Raw genomic sequence first — 18,281 nt, 5'->3', positions numbered from 1 at the left:
AAATTGCCTTTCCCAGTAAATTAGGGAGAGTGAGTGACACTAACTGGCACACTCCCACCCCCACCACACACACATGGGGGAGGTCGGAGGAGTTCAAATGAAACGGGACCAAAACCACAATACTATCTTTTTTAAAAACCTCATGATTTTTGGCTTTTTGCGGTTGGCAATACTGTCAGGATCTCACCCCAAGACGTTTTCTTGAGGCTTATGTTTACAGAAACAGAGCCGTGGATGATTATTTATTAATACTTTGATAGGCTGGCTCTCAGTTAACAGCCTGACTGTTTGCACTTCATGCATTTCAACCCCCCACTCCTTTACAAGTGGAACAGGGGGGCTTCTAGTTAAAAAGAGCAAATTGATGAGTGTAGCACTGTGGTAAATTTGAGGAGTGACCGTCTTCCAAGCAACAGTTGTGAGAGACAGAAAATGGGGAGGGGTAAGCCTTCTCTTTCCCAGCATCCAGTGGAAAGAGAACCCCTACCCAGCCAGCACTTAGGAGATGAAGGACTGGCTCCTGGGTCTCCCATCTCAGTGCCCTAAACCACCGTGCTACAAAGTCATTCTGTCTTGCTTTCTGGTCCATGAGTCTAGGTATTTATGTACAGTAGGACAACTTCAACAGGAGTGACTGAGGGACCCCTAGATCAGAATATCCCATAGCTCAGTTGTTAGGGTACTCGCATAAGATGTGTGTTCAAATCCTTTTTCACCACAGGGGCTTGACAAAGCTCTGGCTGGGATGATTTAGTTGGGGTTGGTCCTGCTAGATGACCTCCTGAGGTCCCTTCTAACCCTAATCTTCTATGATTAGGCTGAGGGGAGAACTGAACCTGTGACTCTCAATTGAGTGAGGAAATGGATGGGCTATAAGGTAGGCTTCTCCTCCTGGGGCAGTTTTGTGTGGAGGTAGGCAACCAGTTAACTCCAGGTAAGGGCTGCCTAGCTGTGCATAGCAAGCAGTGATAGCTTCCTCCTAGCAACCCTAGTGAGGCAATGGACTCTGTGAGAGGAGTGGGACTTAGGACACACACCCTTTGTCAGCATCTCACATTAGCTAGTATGGGCAGCTCTCCACCTAGGATCCCAGCTTTTGTGGATCCCAATCTTAGGTGCCTATCTCTCCCCCTTTCATTGAATAGGGAGTCTAGGCACCTAACTCACACTTTGTGGATCCCATTGTTAGTTCCAGTGATTTTCTAGGTGTCTAAAAGTTGCAATGTCTTTGTGAATCCAGGCCTTTTTAGACTGTGATGAAGTCACCTCTTAACTAAATGATGAACTATAAGAACTTTTACATGCTGAATGGATTTATTAAGGAAGCTCCAAAATCCTATTTTAGTCTATCAGATTTTATACCTGTGAAGTAGCTACTATAATCAATTCCCATTTTACAGATCAGGAAATTGAAACACAGGAAAGTGAAGTGATTTGCCCAAGATTACACTGTAAATCAGTGGCAGAGTCAGACTAGAGGAATCCAGACACTGTCAGATGCTTTAATCACTAAGTGCCACTCCCTCTCCATTCCTAATCTCTGTCCTTTTAGATCTGAATATTCTTTCATCACATCTTCTAGAACATAACTACTGCGGTGTGCAATACAGAAATACTTTATCACTGTTAACTAAGTCAAATCTTTGTTTGAACATCTGCAAATTGAATAGGTACAGAGATATTTCAGAAACAATTGCAATAGGCAAACCTCAGCAACAGACTTGATGTTTGAAACCAACCACAAGTTCAGATGCTTAGCTGAACTGATCAACTCTGCAACAAAGAGGTGGGCATGTTGCAAAAACAGGCTCTCTTGTGAGATGTCTAGTAACTCCTGCACCTGTCTGTTCTGGAAATATTACAAATCGATCCTTTCCTGCATGCTGTTCTAATACACACAGAAAATATAAAGATGAAAGATAAATTAACCCAACTTCCCTGACCATCAAAGAAGGTTTGGTTTGCATAGGCAAAGATTTGTCAGTAGTTTATCCAAACTGGTTTCACTGCATCATAATGTACGGTGTCAAAGAATAAGAGGAACCTGCACAAATCAGTCAGTCTCTGAAATTTGGAGGTAGCTGATTGTGTTTTGTAATTGAAAAATACCATTGGCATAGTCTTTGCAGGTATTAACTGCTCAACCTCAGCACACTCTAGGTCCGTGTTTCTCAAACTGGGGGTCCCAACCCAAAAGCGGGGTCACACAAGACTATTGTAGGGGGATTGTGAGAGCAGCGGCTGCTGGCCAGGCACCCAGCTCTGAAGGCAGCACTGCCGCTAGCATTAGTGCAGAAGTAAGGGTGGCATGGTATGGGGGTGTAGCCAGAGATTTTTGCTTTAGTTGTCTTAATGGCCCAAAAGAATGTTAAAACCGAGGCTTGCAGAAAAGCCTCGAAAGGGATTTAAAAATTCTGAGATTGATGGATTGAATATTTGAGTAATTAAAAAGAATGGTATCAGTATCAGGACATTTTGTAACATTTTAAGTAGTGATTAGTTTTAGAATCAAGGTTTTATTTAGATAAGGATTAGTAATGAGAAAAATCCAGCAGGTAACAGTTGGGAATGGCAGTTGGAAGGGGAACTCCCTCCTCACTCCTAGCCCCTCCCCTCTCTGTTCACTCCTAACCACGCCCTCTTCACTCAATTGTATATAAAGCCTGCAGTCAGCAGGCTAAGCTTTGTAGAGAGCTGATCACTCACAAGAAGAAGAGCTGAAATCACAAGCTGGAAAGAACCTGCAGTTCCGTGACAAGTCCTTCACGATGTCCCGAAAACCCATCTGAACAGCGATAAGCATCACAGAAGAAAAGGTGCACCTTAGGCTTTGGACAACTGGGCCCCTGCTCTGTGTTCAAGCCAAGGTAATCCTTCCATTAGGAAGCTGCACAGGTGCCTCTGGGTTTACAGGCAACCGGGCTAACTGAGTCCCCGCTCTGTGTCTGGGCCTAAGATGAGCCTTGTGTCGGAGAGTTGCATAGGTGCCTCTGGGTTTACAGGCAACCGGGCTAACTGAGTCCCCGCTCGGTGCCTGAGGTAACTCTCTTAGCAGTCTTTGGACAGAGCAGAAGGACCTTCCCTGACGAACAGAGGGATGTTTTAAAGGTTGTGTAAGTAAAGGCCACCTGAGTCTGCATGTCAATAAAATTGGATGCTTGGGGTCTGAGTGAGATTCTCCCTCTCTACCCATCCAGCAACTGCCTGGCCTAACGCTTGCTGGATGATAGATGTTTAAATATAGATGTTTATGGTTTATATAGAGTGTTAAGTATATTATTGTTAGAGTAATAGTGTCAAGTATTATAGTGTTTAAGTTATAGTCTTGTACCATATGTAGTAGTCTAAGTAGTATTTTCTGTACTGTATATCTTCTAATAGTTTTTTCTGTTAAATATCTCTCTCTCTCTCTCTCTCTCTCTCTCTCTCTCTTAATGTAACCACTCATGTCTAAATATTGTATCTGTTTTTGTCGGATACACAAGCTGTGATACTATCTTGACCAGAAGGCTGTATCCATGTCATTTCAAGGGAAGGCAGGTTGTCTCCCTGGAAATGCTGATAGGGCGGACCACCACACCAGAAGGTTTTAGGGGTAACACCTTACTCTAAATTCTCCTGGTAACAAATTGATTTCCTTAAAAATCTTCTGGTAATGGGGGGGAAGAAGGGTCATCCCAGCCTGAAATATTTTCAAAGGGGAGGGGCCAGCAAAAAACAGTTGAAAACCCCTGCTCTAGGTCTTGCACTAGAGACCTGCCACATTCCAAACTCTCTTCTGTTGTAGATGATGAAGAGGGCAGATGAAATGTTTCTGGAACTTCGCATCTCTGATAAATGTTAATGCTAGGTGGATATTTTAAGCCATTTAGGAATGAAACACTGCTTGGATGGAGAAAGCCTGATAACATTTGGACACTTGAATATAAAGTCCATGTGAAAGGTAGTGTTTTTATTTAATTTCCTTTCCATGATGGAATCATGTCCCTTGCATCCATCATGGACCATACTTCCTTTGTGAGATAAACTGATAAATGATTTGTAAAAATAACTTGCTCAAATGTGTGTATTTTAAAATACACACATTAGTTTCACACCTGTGTTTTGTTTTAACCTAAGTGCCTTCTTGATTTCACACCTAACCATTTGTGGCATCATAATTTCCTGCTTTATATTCACGCTTATAGGTCAGTGTCAGGGTTTTAGTCATACTTAAATGAGGGTCTTTTTTTAGTCCTATTTTTCAACAGAGTTGCAAACTATTTATTTCTTTTGCAAATATATCCAGAAGGGGAAAACCTGTCATTGTTCTAACTTATGGCGGAGGTGGTATTAGAAAGTACTAACAATCTTTGTACTAACGTATGTCAAGAGCCAGCTTAAATTAATCATGATAAATCATAATTCATTTTCTGGAACATCATTACAATTGTCACTAAGACAGTTTCAGTTTTCTCAGGGAGGAGGGGATCATAGTTCCACATTTGCAGTTAGTTAAAGTCCATTCTTATTAAACGCTTTTGTATTGCAGTAGTGTCTAAAGCCTTTGCCAGTTTGGGCTCCATTGTGCTAAGTGCTATAATTGCCCTAAAGCCATTAGAATCTGGACAGCAAAACCTGATGGGTGGATAACACTATGGGGGTGTGTATCATGCGAGTAAAGAAAGGTAAACTGGGATAACAAAATCCACAGTTTAGCCATATGATTCTCAATGGAATTAATGGGTGTTGTAGGGCCGACTCATCTAGTTAGCAAGGAAAATTTCATCCCCTTTTACAGACATATTCAACCTCTAGAGCAGTGGTTCTTAACCTTTCCAAACTACTGTACCCCTGAAGCCTGAGTCCCACCCTCACAGGGCTGAGGCATATAACTTAGTTTCATGGCGCCCCTGTGGCTCCAGGCAATTGCCTTTCTTGCCACCCCCAATACCAGCTCTGCACTTGCGACCCCTCTAAAACTGTCACTACCCCCAGGTTGAGAAACACTGCTCTAGAGGGACTTCAATGACAAAAATGAGAACATGATAATCTAAGGGACAGAAAAATGACCCAATCTGCTAAAGGCATTTCAACCTATTCATGGGACATGCCCAGCTTCTACCTTACTCCAGTCTAGACACCCTCCAGCTACTCAAATGGTTGAAGAATTTGTGATTTAAGTCTGTGATGCTGTTTAACTAATTGTATATGCAGGCAGCGGCTGTAATTAATGCTGTAACATGATATGCCTTCTAGGAGAGCAAATAAATGAACAAGGTGCATCTTGTGATGCATTATCTTCGTTTTTATGGTTTGATCACTTAGAACTATATTCACAAATGGTTCAGCATTGCAGCGACTAACTTTTAGGTGTCTAGCCTCCCAGTAAAATCCACAGCCCTAGCTGCTTAGACTCCCTCTGCAATGCACATGAAGAGGTAGGTGCTTAAGCATGGGATCCATAGCAGCCAACATGTTGAGTGGGGAGCCTCCTAACCTAGCCATTAGGAAAAGCTGATAAAGGGGTGTAGCTTAAGCCCACTCCTCTCAGGGAGCTAGGCATCTATCTCTGTTTAGGATTGAAGAGGAAGACACAGGTAACACTCCCCTCCCCCCTTTAGCCATTAGCCCAATTGTTAAGGCATTCACCCTGGCTGTAGGTGACCCAACATACATTAAGCAGAATGGAGAATTTAAGGGAATTTGACCTGGGGTCTCCCACCTCTCAGCAGAGTGCCCTAACCCCTGGGCTATGGGGTATGTTGATGTTGGGCTATCTCCTGTTTGAAGTCTTTCCACTGTGTATAAATACTTAAATATGCGTGCATATATATATATATATATATATATGTGGGGGGGGGAGAGAGAGAGAGAGAGAGGGAGATATATATGAATGACTCTAAATTCAGTGGTTATGGTGGTGACCTAAAGTGAAGATCTGTATAAGGCTAGAGCTTGTGGCTCATGAAGCATATGAGGGTAGGCACCCATAGTTAGGGGAAGAAGTAAACACACCCACAAGTTAAATTATAAATGGAAAGGCTGGGTGTAGTGGGGCTGTATGGCCTCCCTCAGAGATGGACAGAGAGGAACCCCCACCAACTCCCTAGTGGGTGGAGCCAGGACACCCATGCCTGCCCCCTCTCCTCCCCCCCCCCCCAGCAGCAGAAGACTAGGACAGGAAGTATAACAGGCGAGTTCTCTAGCTCAGTTGGGTGGGAATTGCTGGAGGAGAAGGATGTCTCTCCTCCTGCTGTTGGTGCCAGGACCTGGAGGAACTGTGGAAGCTTCATGGGACACTGAGGAGCTGTCAGAACTGCTGTCCACCTGGGATGCCAAAGAGCCGTTGGGGCTACCCCTTGCTGTTTACCCCAGGGAAACAGCTGGTGACCCTGAGGCCCAGGTACTCTAGGGAGGGGAGGTAGAAGGTAGTTGAGTGGAACCAGACAATAGTCTGGTTGTGCCGTGGCCGGATACCATATATGCGCATTTTGGCTGGATCCCCACTGACCCAGTAGTAGAACACTCTGCCACTGTGAGGGCCCTGGACTGCAGGCTGGTAGAATAGGGTGGGGCCTGGTCCCCTATCCCCTCACCCCTTCCCTGCTGCTGACCCCACTCTTGAGGTGGCTGCCATCTCATCATAGGCCAGGAGGCCTGTTGGTGCTCCCCCCTGCCTGTGAGCCTCTATACTGTGTTAGTGCTCACTCCCTGCTTAGCAACTCCTAACTCCTTAGGAACTGCTTAATTGCCCGACCCAGCCTGAGCCCACAGAATACTTGCCTGCTCTGCCTTTGTCTGAAGGGTCGGAGCCCCTTGAATAATAATTACCCCCTTTGGGCCTTCAAACCCACTGAAGCACTATAGTGAGGGGATATGGCTTCCCTCCCAGATGGACAGGGAGGGACGGCCCAATGCCTTACACTAGGACAGACCTATTGAGCCAGAGAGTGGTGATAGCAGAACCATTTATGAGGAGCTTCCTCCAATTCCCTGATAGAAGCACCAGCCCTTCTGCTAATGTATAATGCCTTGTTTGCAGTAGCACATTGTGTACCTGTTGTCAGCAACCCATCTGTGCCGTGGTTGACAGTGGTTTAAGTGCTAATGTAGATAGGGCTAAAGCCTCTAGCCCTGTGTTGATTGAAACTAGTTTTTTAACAAGAATGGAATGTTTTGGTATAGACAAGGCTTAAGTGACTTTTTAGCCCTAGAGGGGACTCACACTGAGGGTGGTTCTTTCTGTCCCCCACCCACCCATGCTGGAGTGTGTCTGACCTAGCCTACTGTGTAAGCAGAAATGCAGTTTGGGTTCTCTCCAGGCAGAAGAGCAAAGGTTCCACCAGGAGATTAGAGGCAGTTCTCCATTATAGTAGGAGGAGGTTCCTCACCAGCAGTCCACTGCTACTCACTAGCTCTGCAACCCTATGCAGTGTTCCCCATACCCTGCTAGCTGTCCATCTAACTTTTTTTCAACTGTGAAGAAAATTAGGTTCTTTTCCTGCCCACAAGGTGGTCCTGTGCCAAAATAGAGGTTGGGTCTGAGTGAGGTGGGGAGGCTCATAGGTCTGGAGAACTCCCGTGGCAGAAAAAGAACTTTCCTTCTATATCATCATAAACTGTGTGAAGATGACCAACACAGAACAGCATTTTTGGTGAATACATTCTCCACTCTCTCCCTGGTCTCAGAATGGGGAGGATTTCTTTATTCATGGCATAATGTACCAAAACTGAGACTGAGTAGTGAGTAGTATGGTCAGATCTAATAAGTTACTGAGCCTGTACCCTCATGCACAAGAGGGGGGGAAAAAAGCCATAAAAGCAAATACAAGCAGCTAAAGATTCCCCAAGTGGAAAATGTCAAATGAAGTCAGGACTTATGGCAGAGAACTTGTATAAGAGAAAAGCTGCTGCAATGGGGAAAATATCAATACAATACTTATGGAGAAAAAGAAGGAATAGGACATGAAATGGGACTCTTCATATGGTTGCAGTTGCCTGTAGCATTTATGTAGCTAGTCATTCAAATGACAGTCAAGGTGAAGATAGTCAATATGGATGTGACGATACAAAAGGTCTAGTTTCACCCTCAGTTATACATCCGCAACTTATTTGATTTTGAGAGGGTGGCACGCATGTAAATGAGGGGAGAATTTGGTCATGCCTACTTCAATCTCTCTCCTTTAATTTGAATAATATTCTGATTTTTCTAGGATTATTGGCCCAAACAGCCAGGGGAAAGAAAAATAAAGAGAACTTCTTAAATGTTTTTCATGTGGCCTTTGTGAGAAGCAGCATATCCCAATGAACTCTTCCCTTTTCTCTGTGTATGTATAAATAAAATATAAATTCCTAAACATCTAATGTAGCGATGAGTAATCAACATAACTGAGAAATTCTTTACAGCTCGGGTAGGTGTGGCCAAACACCATAACTTGCCCATTATTGTCAGCGATCTTGGATAACTAGCTTACAATTTACTTGTGTTGGAGCATGGAGGCCAGATAACCATGAACAGCAGTTTTATTTCTATTCACACTTTGATTTCTTATGCCAGATTTGGGCCAGAATTTACCACAACTATCATGATTTGCCATTTTTAGTCTAAACTGTCCCCCAGTAATCCATCCCCTTGAGAATTTACTGAACAATTGATGTGTTGCTTTGTTCTCCAGTATTCATATTTGCAGTAAGAGGTTGTGACAAACTTCATATAATTCTAGACAGCAGTTATAGAAAAGAATTCTCCAACAGTCTAATGTCCACTTCCTCTCTATTAAAGTAGCTCTAATCCATATAAAAGCTTCTTAAAACGTGCTTCTCAGGTCTATGCCTACAAATTGCCCTTTCATTTTTCTCAGGAAAACTAGAGGGCTGCTCTTCCTGGTTCTATCTTTAAGGTTTTTGATTTCCATTTTGTACAGAGTTGTGTGATTCTGTCACATTCTTCCTGATTAGGTAATATTTTGCAATTTCACTTTGAAGGATTTCAGTAAAGTTCCCCTTTTTTCATTAATTTGTACTTTTGAGATAGATTTTGTAATATGTTACATTCATACGCTTTTTGTTTAACCATTCCTCCCTGCTGATTTTTCCATCACTTCAACACACTTTTCTCTCATTAATGCAAAATCCACCAACTTTTATTCTCGCTTCTGACTGAAAGTGTGCGTGATCCCACAGCCAGTTTTCTCACTTTCTATTTTGATGAGAGAGAGGGGAGGGGAAAACAACTTGAGAAGAGAACATCAAACCAACTACCCCTGAATGTATAAGTGATGGCACTCATTAATGACCAGATATCTCAATTTACCAGGATAGTTATGGTGTGACAGCAGGTTCTGCAGGATTTTTGTAGCTGTTTTAGTAAAACCAATGCAGAGGAGACGGATGCATCTGCTTTACCCTTTGTCCCACCCCCTTTGACTCCTCCCAGACTGAGTCCCTCCCCTTTCCTCTTGTCAGGAACAGAAATTGCCTCTGTGTTTGGCCTATTATGCAACCAGATAGCTGGCACCTCTCAACAACCTTTTTTGTTTCTGCCGTGTTACTGTTTCAATTTGTAGAATGAGTGGAGGGACTAGTGGATGACCATTCAGGCCAAGTGAACAGCTGCTGGGACCCAATTCAATAATAAGATGGAAGGAACTGAAGCAGGCGTAATGCTGCAGGGAGAAGAGCAGGGAAGACTGGAAGAGAGGAGATATGTCCTTCTCCCTCATCCCACTGAGCACTTCCACCCCAACCCCCAAAGAAATGCATTAAACCCTCCTCCCACCTAGTTACGTCACCTTCCCAGCCATCTGTCTCCCCCTCCCCAAAATAACTCACCTCCCACCCAGCACACCAGCTCCAAAACTCTACCACATTACACAACCAAAAGAACAGGTTTCCTTGCATCAAGTTGCCAAACCATTCTGTGCGCCCCCTTCCAGGTGACAAATTTCTGTTTCTCTTTAGCATTTCTAACGTGTGTCTCAATAATACAAGGTGCTGTGGTAGCATCTAGGTACTTAAGAAAGGCATCTTTGTCTGGGGGTTCAGAAATCTTGTCATGTAACTCACATCATAACTGTAATTTTGCCTACATAATGTCATTATCATACAGTCATACAAAAGGTTACATATGTGAATGGCCCCCATTATCCTAGTATTTGTACACCTCACACTCATTAATGTAAATATCCTCCTAACACCCCTTTGAGGTAGGGAAGTGTTGTTATCCCTGTCTGTAAAATGGGGATCTGAGGCAGAAAGAGGCTAAAGCCTAGAATCTCTAACACCTGCTTCTCATGGATTTCAAATCCCTAAACACCTGCAATAGTCCACTAGATATGTGAATCATAACTGGATTTGACTTGTACATTTAAAATTCTCAAACAGTAATGCTGCATCAATACCCTCTTGCATTTAGTAGGCTTTGTCTCCATTAGTTATATGTCTAAAAATATTTGTAAGTTGCTTTTGTTACCCAAATTCATTTTCATACAACAAAGAGCTGTAGAGCCATAATTACTTACTATGAGCTAGTAGCAACTATGTAACTGAAGAATGAAAATAGCATTTTAAATTATTCTAAGTGAGCCAAAAGGACTCTTGATTTTCATTTAAAAATAACAATTGGGAAAAACTTAGATTCTGGATTAAAAAAATCAAAGAAATAAAAGAAGATTAGCAAAGCTACTGCTACATAGTGGATACTATGTAATCCACTGTTCAGTGGATGTCATACCCACAGTGCATCAGGTACAGATGATGTGTGAGTCTGTTACAGCTCTCAGCTGCAGAATTTTAGCTTTTGCTGAAGAGGTTCGTGCTTTTAATTTTTGAAATCCATAACAACCACCAAGGAGGACCTCATTACAAATGCACATGAAGGCCCAGATCCTGCAAGCGCCTTCTAATATGTAGATGTTCGCACTCACCCAGAGCCCTATGCAGTTGCTGGGATGTTGCTCAGGCAAATGAGTTTGCATACACAGAGCAGTTTTCAGGAGAGGAACTCAAGATTGCAAAGTAAAAGCCATGAGATATTAACGATGATTATACCTTTAGAAGTAAAAAATGATCTGTATCTAAAGTTAAATTCTGGGATTTGTTTTAAATAATAGTTTTGTGATGAGGATTCAAATTGAAGTCAGGGTTTTTTCATCTGACTTCTAGAAGCAATATATAACATAGCAAAGCTTCATTCATTCATTCTTTCATATGGCAGTCTGGGTTCTCTCATCTCCAGCATCAGATACCCATAAAACTCCAGCTACAAAACTGTTATACTGTAGATGTTCAGATAAAATAAAACTGCAAATAAATAACAATATGCTACTGAGAGTTAAATGGAGAAAAAACACAGCATGAGTTTAAAAATCAAGTACCAACAATCAAGAAAAAATACAAGTTTATGTGCAGTTTTTATTACCTATTTTCTTTATTTGGTATTCCCATTCATTTACAATCAGTGTGTTTATAGCAATCGTGGGCTAAATCACACCGGTATGTAAGTGAAATCAGATTTTTCCTTTAGGTCTTGCAGGTATAACGCCTTCAGATTAGTAAACATCTTTCTCATGCTTCCCTTAATTGTTCTCTTCACGCAGAAATTGGTTTAAAACACTGCTTTGTTTCAGAGCCTCTAGGTTGGAAATATCTTCACTAATGACAGGGACCTCTTCACTTTGGTCCTGGGCTGTCAGTTCATCTTCACTGTCTGACAGCGTACACAGGAGTGTGTCATTTTCATAGGTAGGAAAATAATACCTGAAAGCAACAAAATGTGTAAGAATAAAATACTACTAGAGGGTCACACACTGCATTGCACATGTCAGCTGAGAACTAGGAGTTAACTGTATCTATCCAACTTAGGCGCAAATGGAAGCCTGATTGGAGGAAACTGGCCGGAGGAAGGAAGGGGGAGGAGGGGGCGGAGGAGGAGGAAATGGATGAGGGAAGGCTTTAGTGAGGGGCCAAGGGAAGACTGACTAGAGTGGGGGTGGCAAGGGATTGGCCTGGTGGGGGGGGGGGGGGTTGGGGGGGGGGGGAAGACGGACAGTGAGGGGTGCAGCTGGGTTTACAGCTCTGCCTATGTAAGCAATGAACTGTGTAACCCCTTCAATAAGCTACTGCCTATGATGTGTACACAGCAGCAGAGGGCTCCAGAGAGAGTCCTCTGTCTGCAGCATCAAATGGACAAACTAGATGCCTGATTTTAACAGAAATCCGGCTTTTCTGGTTTTCCTGATTTTTGCTAAAATCAATAGGGTTCTGCCCACAGAACGTTCTCATGCAGACAAACGGTGAAACAGCACTAAGTGAAGCATAGTGCATGTTTTGCTTGGCCTAGAAGTTTGACTTAGTGGACCACAAATGGCCAGTGACAGCATATCATGCTGCATAAACCAAACAGCTAGACACTTGTTCACAATTGCTGCAAGCTTTTTATAGCTCCCATTGGACAAAGGCAGTACCTCATAATAGATATGCAATCCCTACTTAAAGGATTCTGCAGGGAAAGATGATTTTTTAGTTGTTTTCATTATGTATTTTCTCATGCTCTGGTTTTAAAGGGGGGTTATACCCTTATCACAGCACAGTTTTTTTTCCTTCCCTTAAAATATTTTACTAAAAACATTTGGTTTTTTGCTCATCCTTCCATTGCCTGGCAGAAGGCACAAGCTGGGGTTACTGTTGCGGCTGTCTGACCTAGAGGAAAGCGAGCAGGTGAGAAAACAGCATCCTAGGGGAAGCTAAGCTGTTGTGCGAACAGTACCTCTCCACAACCAGAGCCAGTATGATGAAGCATAGGCGATGGGAACTACCCTTAAAACTCTAGGTCTACACTAAAAAGTTAGATTGACCCAGCTTATGTCGTCCTGGAATTTGAAAAATCCACACCTCTGAGTGATGTACTTAAGCTGATCTAACCCCTGGTGTAGATAGTGCTAAACTGATGTAAGAATTCTTCCATTGACCCAACTACCACCTTTCGGGGAGGTGGATTAACTATAGAGAAGGGAGAACCCCTCTCATTACCATAGTGAGGGTCTGCACTGAAGCACTGCAGCTGTACCACTGTAGCATTTTAAGTGTAGACACAGCCAGATAGTTCAAACGTAATAGTCCAGAACTCTACAGCTCCCAATGTAGCCTCTGCAGATATTTTGGGCAATTAAGCTTTTTTTTTTTAAAGCAGGTTTCTAAATCTAAATCCGCTGGCTTTCTGGTATGGGAGTTAAAAAGCATGAAGTGGAACAGAGTATTTGAAAAGTCAAGATGCTAGCATATCTTACAAGAGCCATCTAAAGAATAGGGGAAGTAAGTGTTCTGCTGTCTGAAGCCAGCTCCTCCTTCCTGCTTTTTCACCTGTGGAGCATGTTGTCCCTGACTATGGCAACATAGTGTTGAGGCATCTGGGACAGCAGTCTGTGCCAAAGCCCTCTAATTTCACACAGTGTCAGGATTTACAATTTTGGATAGGCCTGATGCAGCTTGAAACTGTGCTTATACTATCTCTTGGGCCTGCAGAAGAAACAGGTGGATCTGGGTACCACAGTATTGCCACAGACTGGAACTTCCAGATGATACTCCTATGGGGTGGCGTCAAATAGGAACATAAAAGCTGGAGGAAAAACATAAGTTAGCACATACTGTGGTTGATCCCATGTAGACTGAGTTGGCAGGAATGTAATGTGTTTGGTCACTTCCATGTGACTTATTAATTCAATCTTAGATTGAAACTTCTCCTTGCAGTTGTAACATCGACAGTGGTGGATTTCCCTTCTGATGAAGTTCACTAACTTCACTTGCTGATAAAACTTCAAACCTGTCAAATGACAGATAACAACTTAAGAGATACAAAATAGAATGAAGCACTTGTAATGCAAAAGGAATTGGGTCTAAGAGCTGATATGCTTTTACTGAAGGCATGCACAGACAGAGTCCTGTAAATCAGCAAAAGTTTATCCCTGCACGCTCTCCTGTAGCTGAAGCAAAATTGGTCAATAATACAGCTTAAAAATTAAGGATGCTTTGTTTTCCTTCACTGCAGGGCAGAGAGCCCTATGGCCGTGGGCACAGGGTGCATCATGCTTCCTGTTACCTAAGGTTGAAGAAACCCCAACAGCATTTTTGAAATAACAAATTGGAGGGATCTGTGGCAGAGTCTTAAACCCTTAAAGTGGGGATCTGCTGAAGTTATTCCATGAAAGGACCCAAAACTTTCAAGACAGAATATCAAATACCCTGGCATAGCTATTTCATGGGAAGTATTAGCAGCAGTTCAAAAAAATAGAATAGACTTGGCTGTCCTTTGTCAGCTGGCAAGGCAGAGTTTCCACAAAGGAAAAGTTAAAATCAGAAAAAATTAAAGTGATGCAGTTGTTTTCCAGTATTCTTATGCTGTGGTTTTCCCCACATCATGGCAGATGCTGACAATTATAGTGTTTTACTCACCATGCTCTGCCTTTATTTTAAGAAGGTCAAATCCATGTGTTTCCTGGGGGGAAAAAAAACCACATAGCTTATTACCACTACTTCTAGTATTCCAAGTTGAAAGCAGCTCAACTTTTATTTAGTCAGGCTAACAGAGACAGATTTGGGTTGCCAGAAATTTTTGCATGTGGTTAGTTTGCTTACCATTCTCTGTTTAACATCCAAGTTTCAATTTTCTAGTGTGTTTTACTATAAAAAGTGTTAAGTCAGCAAATTCTCGTTAATAAAATTTTATTGCAGCTGCTACTATCTGACCATGTGTTCAGTCCGTAAACTCGCCAGAGATGGTGATTCATATTCTCATTGTAAAACTTGGTTCCAATGAATTTTCCAAAAAGCAGACACTGGAGATGCAATGCCTGTGTTCTGCACTAAAGAGGGCATTCTATGATTGCATTTTGCATCATTCTGAATGAATGTTGCATGCACAGTGCAACAGAAGACCTGATCTCAATAGCGCTGCCACAATCCTACTTTTCACTTGAAACTGGTAAAACACATGTGATTTAAACATATTTGTGCCTTACCTTCATGTGGAGACACAATTTTTGTGTAGTGTCTGCTTGCTTTTCACAAAACAGACACACTGCACAAACAGGATGCTCTTCCCAATCAGACCAGTCTCTAGGATGAAGGAAATGAGATGTTTAATTGAAAAAGGCTTGAAGAGACTTTTTGTGAAAGATAAGATGATGACAAATTGTGAGCCAAATCTTGTTTTCACTGAACTAATGTAAATGCAGAATAACTTGTTTGGCTTCAGTTGAGTTGTCATAGTATGGATTTATATTATCATAGTGCCTAAAAGCTCCAAGATGCCAATATGCAGTACTGGTGCAATTTTAGCCCCTTGACTAAAAATACAAAGGTAAAGGTTATCAAAAGGTTTGGCTTTTAGTGCCAATATTGTAGATTAAGTCTACCCTTTGTGCTGAGTGTGCACTTTGAAAAGACTCATAACATAATCAAATCAAATATGGTTTTCATCAGAACACCTTCTCATCAAAGGCACTTCTCAGCGACTACTTCCAAGACAAATTTAGTTTTTCAACGCCAACCTGTTTTGGCTGCAAAACTGTTCAAATGAAGGTCATCAGAGTTTTTTTATATTGGGGTAGAGCATATTTTCCCCCTCTTTCTTAATACTCAGAAATGGCTGAATTGTTTTTGCTCCTATTTAAAAATCTTCAAACAGATTAAGTCTGAAAAATTTCAGGCTTGAAAAATGAACGTTTAATCAAATTATAAGCAATTGAAGTAGAGCTTTAAAATGAAAACTTTTAAAAAGTGCTAATAAGAGCAGTCACTTCTCCCTCAATAATCGTGGAACAGGCCCAATGGTATGGGACATTATTCTTCCAAGCTCATCCTCTCACACCCAGGCTAGCACGGGCTGAAATCACTGTGAAGGTAGCATGCTCAATAATGTGGATGCCTTTGAGAAGTGTTCTGATGAAAACTGCATTTGATTTGACTATGTAATGAGCCTTTTCAAATTGCATACTCAGCACAGAGTAATTTCCCCTCCCCCCCATTAAATGCTTGACCTGCATAAAATGGCTATATAACTCTTACTCTTCCAGGTTATCTAGCAATTCTCTATCATCTTCCGATTGAACTTCCTCCCAGGACTTTCCAAATTCCTGGAAAAGCAAGATAAAGGAAAAGTAACTTTCACACAGGTGCCACATTTTAAGAAACAACATGTAAAACTTCTTAAGTCACAATTTGGATTTATTCTTGTATGTTTGTAGATTTAAACTAAAGTGATTTTATATACTTTTAAATTTAACTTTATTTACCTTTTTCATAATAAAAAGAGTAAGAGGTCCCAACTTAAGGAAAGATATATTTGCCTAGAGGTTCACATTTATGCATACGAGGCCAAAGCTGACCTTGAATGCACACAGATGGTTTCCACTGACTTACTGGAAGTCCTTTTGCATATCTGAGGACAGAAGTACCTCACAACAGACAATTTCCAGTATTAAAGCCGGTTAAAAATTTAAATTTTTTAGCAAGTCCTCCCCCCCACTGCCATGAATATTACAAAAAGGACTCCATTTTTTGATCTTACGCAGGAGCAAGTCAACATCATGACTAGAAGTGAGATGTGCTCCAAAATGCGCTAACATAATGGTACTCAGTCTTTAACAGTTGGAGAATCACTTCATCATCTGATGGGAGTCACAATGCGAACATGGCAAAAGTGTCATGCCTCTGCTCATCAAGTATTGATGCTCACCCCTTCCAGTTTCTTCCTGCATAAAGAAAGGGGGGTGCCCCTACTCTCTCTTCCTACCTGCTAACTATAGGTGGTTGAAAAGCTCCCACAGGTATGTGCCCACTTGCTCAGTAGGCTGCCTGATGCTTGCATTGAACATCAGGCAGCTTGAAGACCAAGACTTTAATCAGCACTGCACTCACGTTACCGAGCAATAGGAACAGGGAACAATGTTGTGAGAAGCCACATGCTCCCCTCCAGAGTGACATGTAGGCCAGATCTATGCTAGGAGAGCTTTGCTGGTATAGGCATACTGGTATATTATACTGGCAAACTGCTCCTAGTGCAGATGCAGCTTATACTGAGAGAACTGTGCCAGTATAGCTTATTTCCCCCCCCCCGAGTGAAATAAGCAGCTATACCAGCAAAGGCACAGTTTTGCTGGTGTAACTAAGTCTACACTAGGGACTTCTGCTGGCACAACTGTGTTGGTCAGGGATCACACTTCTTCACACTCCTGACTAACAGATATACCAGCAAATGGTTGTACTGTAGACCTGGACGTAAAGTATTGGACGGGGCAGTGGGATCTAGTGACTGGGGCACGAGGCTGGGAGGTCAGGTCTGTTCTCAGCTCTGCCATGGACTAGTTGTGTGACCTTGACCAAGTCACTTCACCTCCCTGGTCCCCTCCTCCGCTTTGTATTGTCTATTTGGATCTTAAACTCTCCAGCACAAAGATGCCTGTCACTTTGTTTGCACAGTGCCTAAACAATAGGGCTCCAATTTCAGTTGGGATCTCTAGGTGCTACTCTAATATTAATAATAATAATAGAGCCAGCCCTAAGCTGAAGACCAATGTTCTATATCCCAACAGCCATGCTTTAACTTTCTCTCTCTAGTGTTTCTTTCCCTGAAAGTCTGGCTGCCTTCAGAAATAAATCAGAACCAACAATTTAAATGGTTTTTCTGTACTCCTACTTTTTACAGTTGAGGTTCATACACATTTAATTATCCTGGCCCCAACTTTTTGAAACATCTCAGATATGTATAGGAAATTTTTAAACAGGGGCCCTACATGTTTGAACATGTTATGTTCCTTCTATGAAAGTATTCTGTCACTCTAATAAAGATATTCTTTATTAAGTATACCCTGGTAACAAATGCTATTCTTGTCAATTTGGTTTTATGAAAAAAAAAAAAAAGAAAAAAGAGATATCCATCATTTAACAGTTTAATGAGAATTTCCAAAGCTGTTACAATCTATCAGGTAAATGGAGCACACACAAACATCTCTAGATAGCCCTTAACATGATGCCATTACCCACTTATAGAATGAAGATTTAGTAATTAATTCAGAGATGTTACGCTCTAGTGTGTAAAGTCTCCAAGTTACAGTAGAGACTCATTAATGTCACCATTCTTCTGAGATAATGTGCAGCTGTTAACACCTCTCCCCACTTTGTCACAGCTGCATACCACCGTTTCCTTTGGAAACAATGCCCAACACAACAGCCTGTAATGACAGGAGAGCAGCTCATGACTGCAAATTAACAGATGTTTTCATGATTTTTTTTCCCTTGCTACC

The 18,281-nt window shown here is 42.0% G+C and overlaps 1 protein-coding gene and 1 long non-coding RNA gene across 2 annotated transcripts in view; one reads left to right on the top strand and one right to left on the bottom strand.

Moving 5' to 3' along the window:
• Positions 1-2,712: 2,712 nt before the first annotated feature.
• LOC137163667 (uncharacterized) lies at positions 2,713-8,332 on the top strand. The gene is made up of 3 exons (XR_010922771.1): positions 2,713-2,867; positions 3,788-3,943; positions 8,196-8,332. It is a non-coding gene; the product is annotated as an uncharacterized lncRNA (long non-coding RNA).
• A 3,059-nt stretch (positions 8,333-11,391) lies between these two features.
• The window catches only part of ZNF277 (zinc finger protein 277), a 67,504-nt gene continuing 60,614 nt past the window's right edge, over positions 11,392-18,281 (bottom strand). Inside the window, exons 8-12 of the mRNA XM_067563963.1 lie at positions 16,045-16,112; positions 14,997-15,093; positions 14,431-14,473; positions 13,627-13,801; positions 11,392-11,739 (exon numbers count right to left, since the gene is read on the bottom strand). Coding sequence (XP_067420064.1) covers positions 11,559-11,739; positions 13,627-13,801; positions 14,431-14,473; positions 14,997-15,093; positions 16,045-16,112 — 564 coding nt within the window. The 3' untranslated portion in view covers positions 11,392-11,558. The remainder of the gene's footprint in view (positions 11,740-13,626; positions 13,802-14,430; positions 14,474-14,996; positions 15,094-16,044; positions 16,113-18,281) is intronic.

This window comes from Emydura macquarii, unplaced genomic scaffold (assembly GCF_026122565.2).
Source record: "Emydura macquarii macquarii isolate MOO-44397 ecotype Brisbane River unplaced genomic scaffold, CSIRO-AGI_Emac_v2 contig_2636, whole genome shotgun sequence".
Lineage (NCBI taxonomy): Eukaryota > Metazoa > Chordata > Testudines > Chelidae > Emydura > Emydura macquarii.
This window is presented reverse-complemented; position numbering and strand designations above follow the sequence as displayed.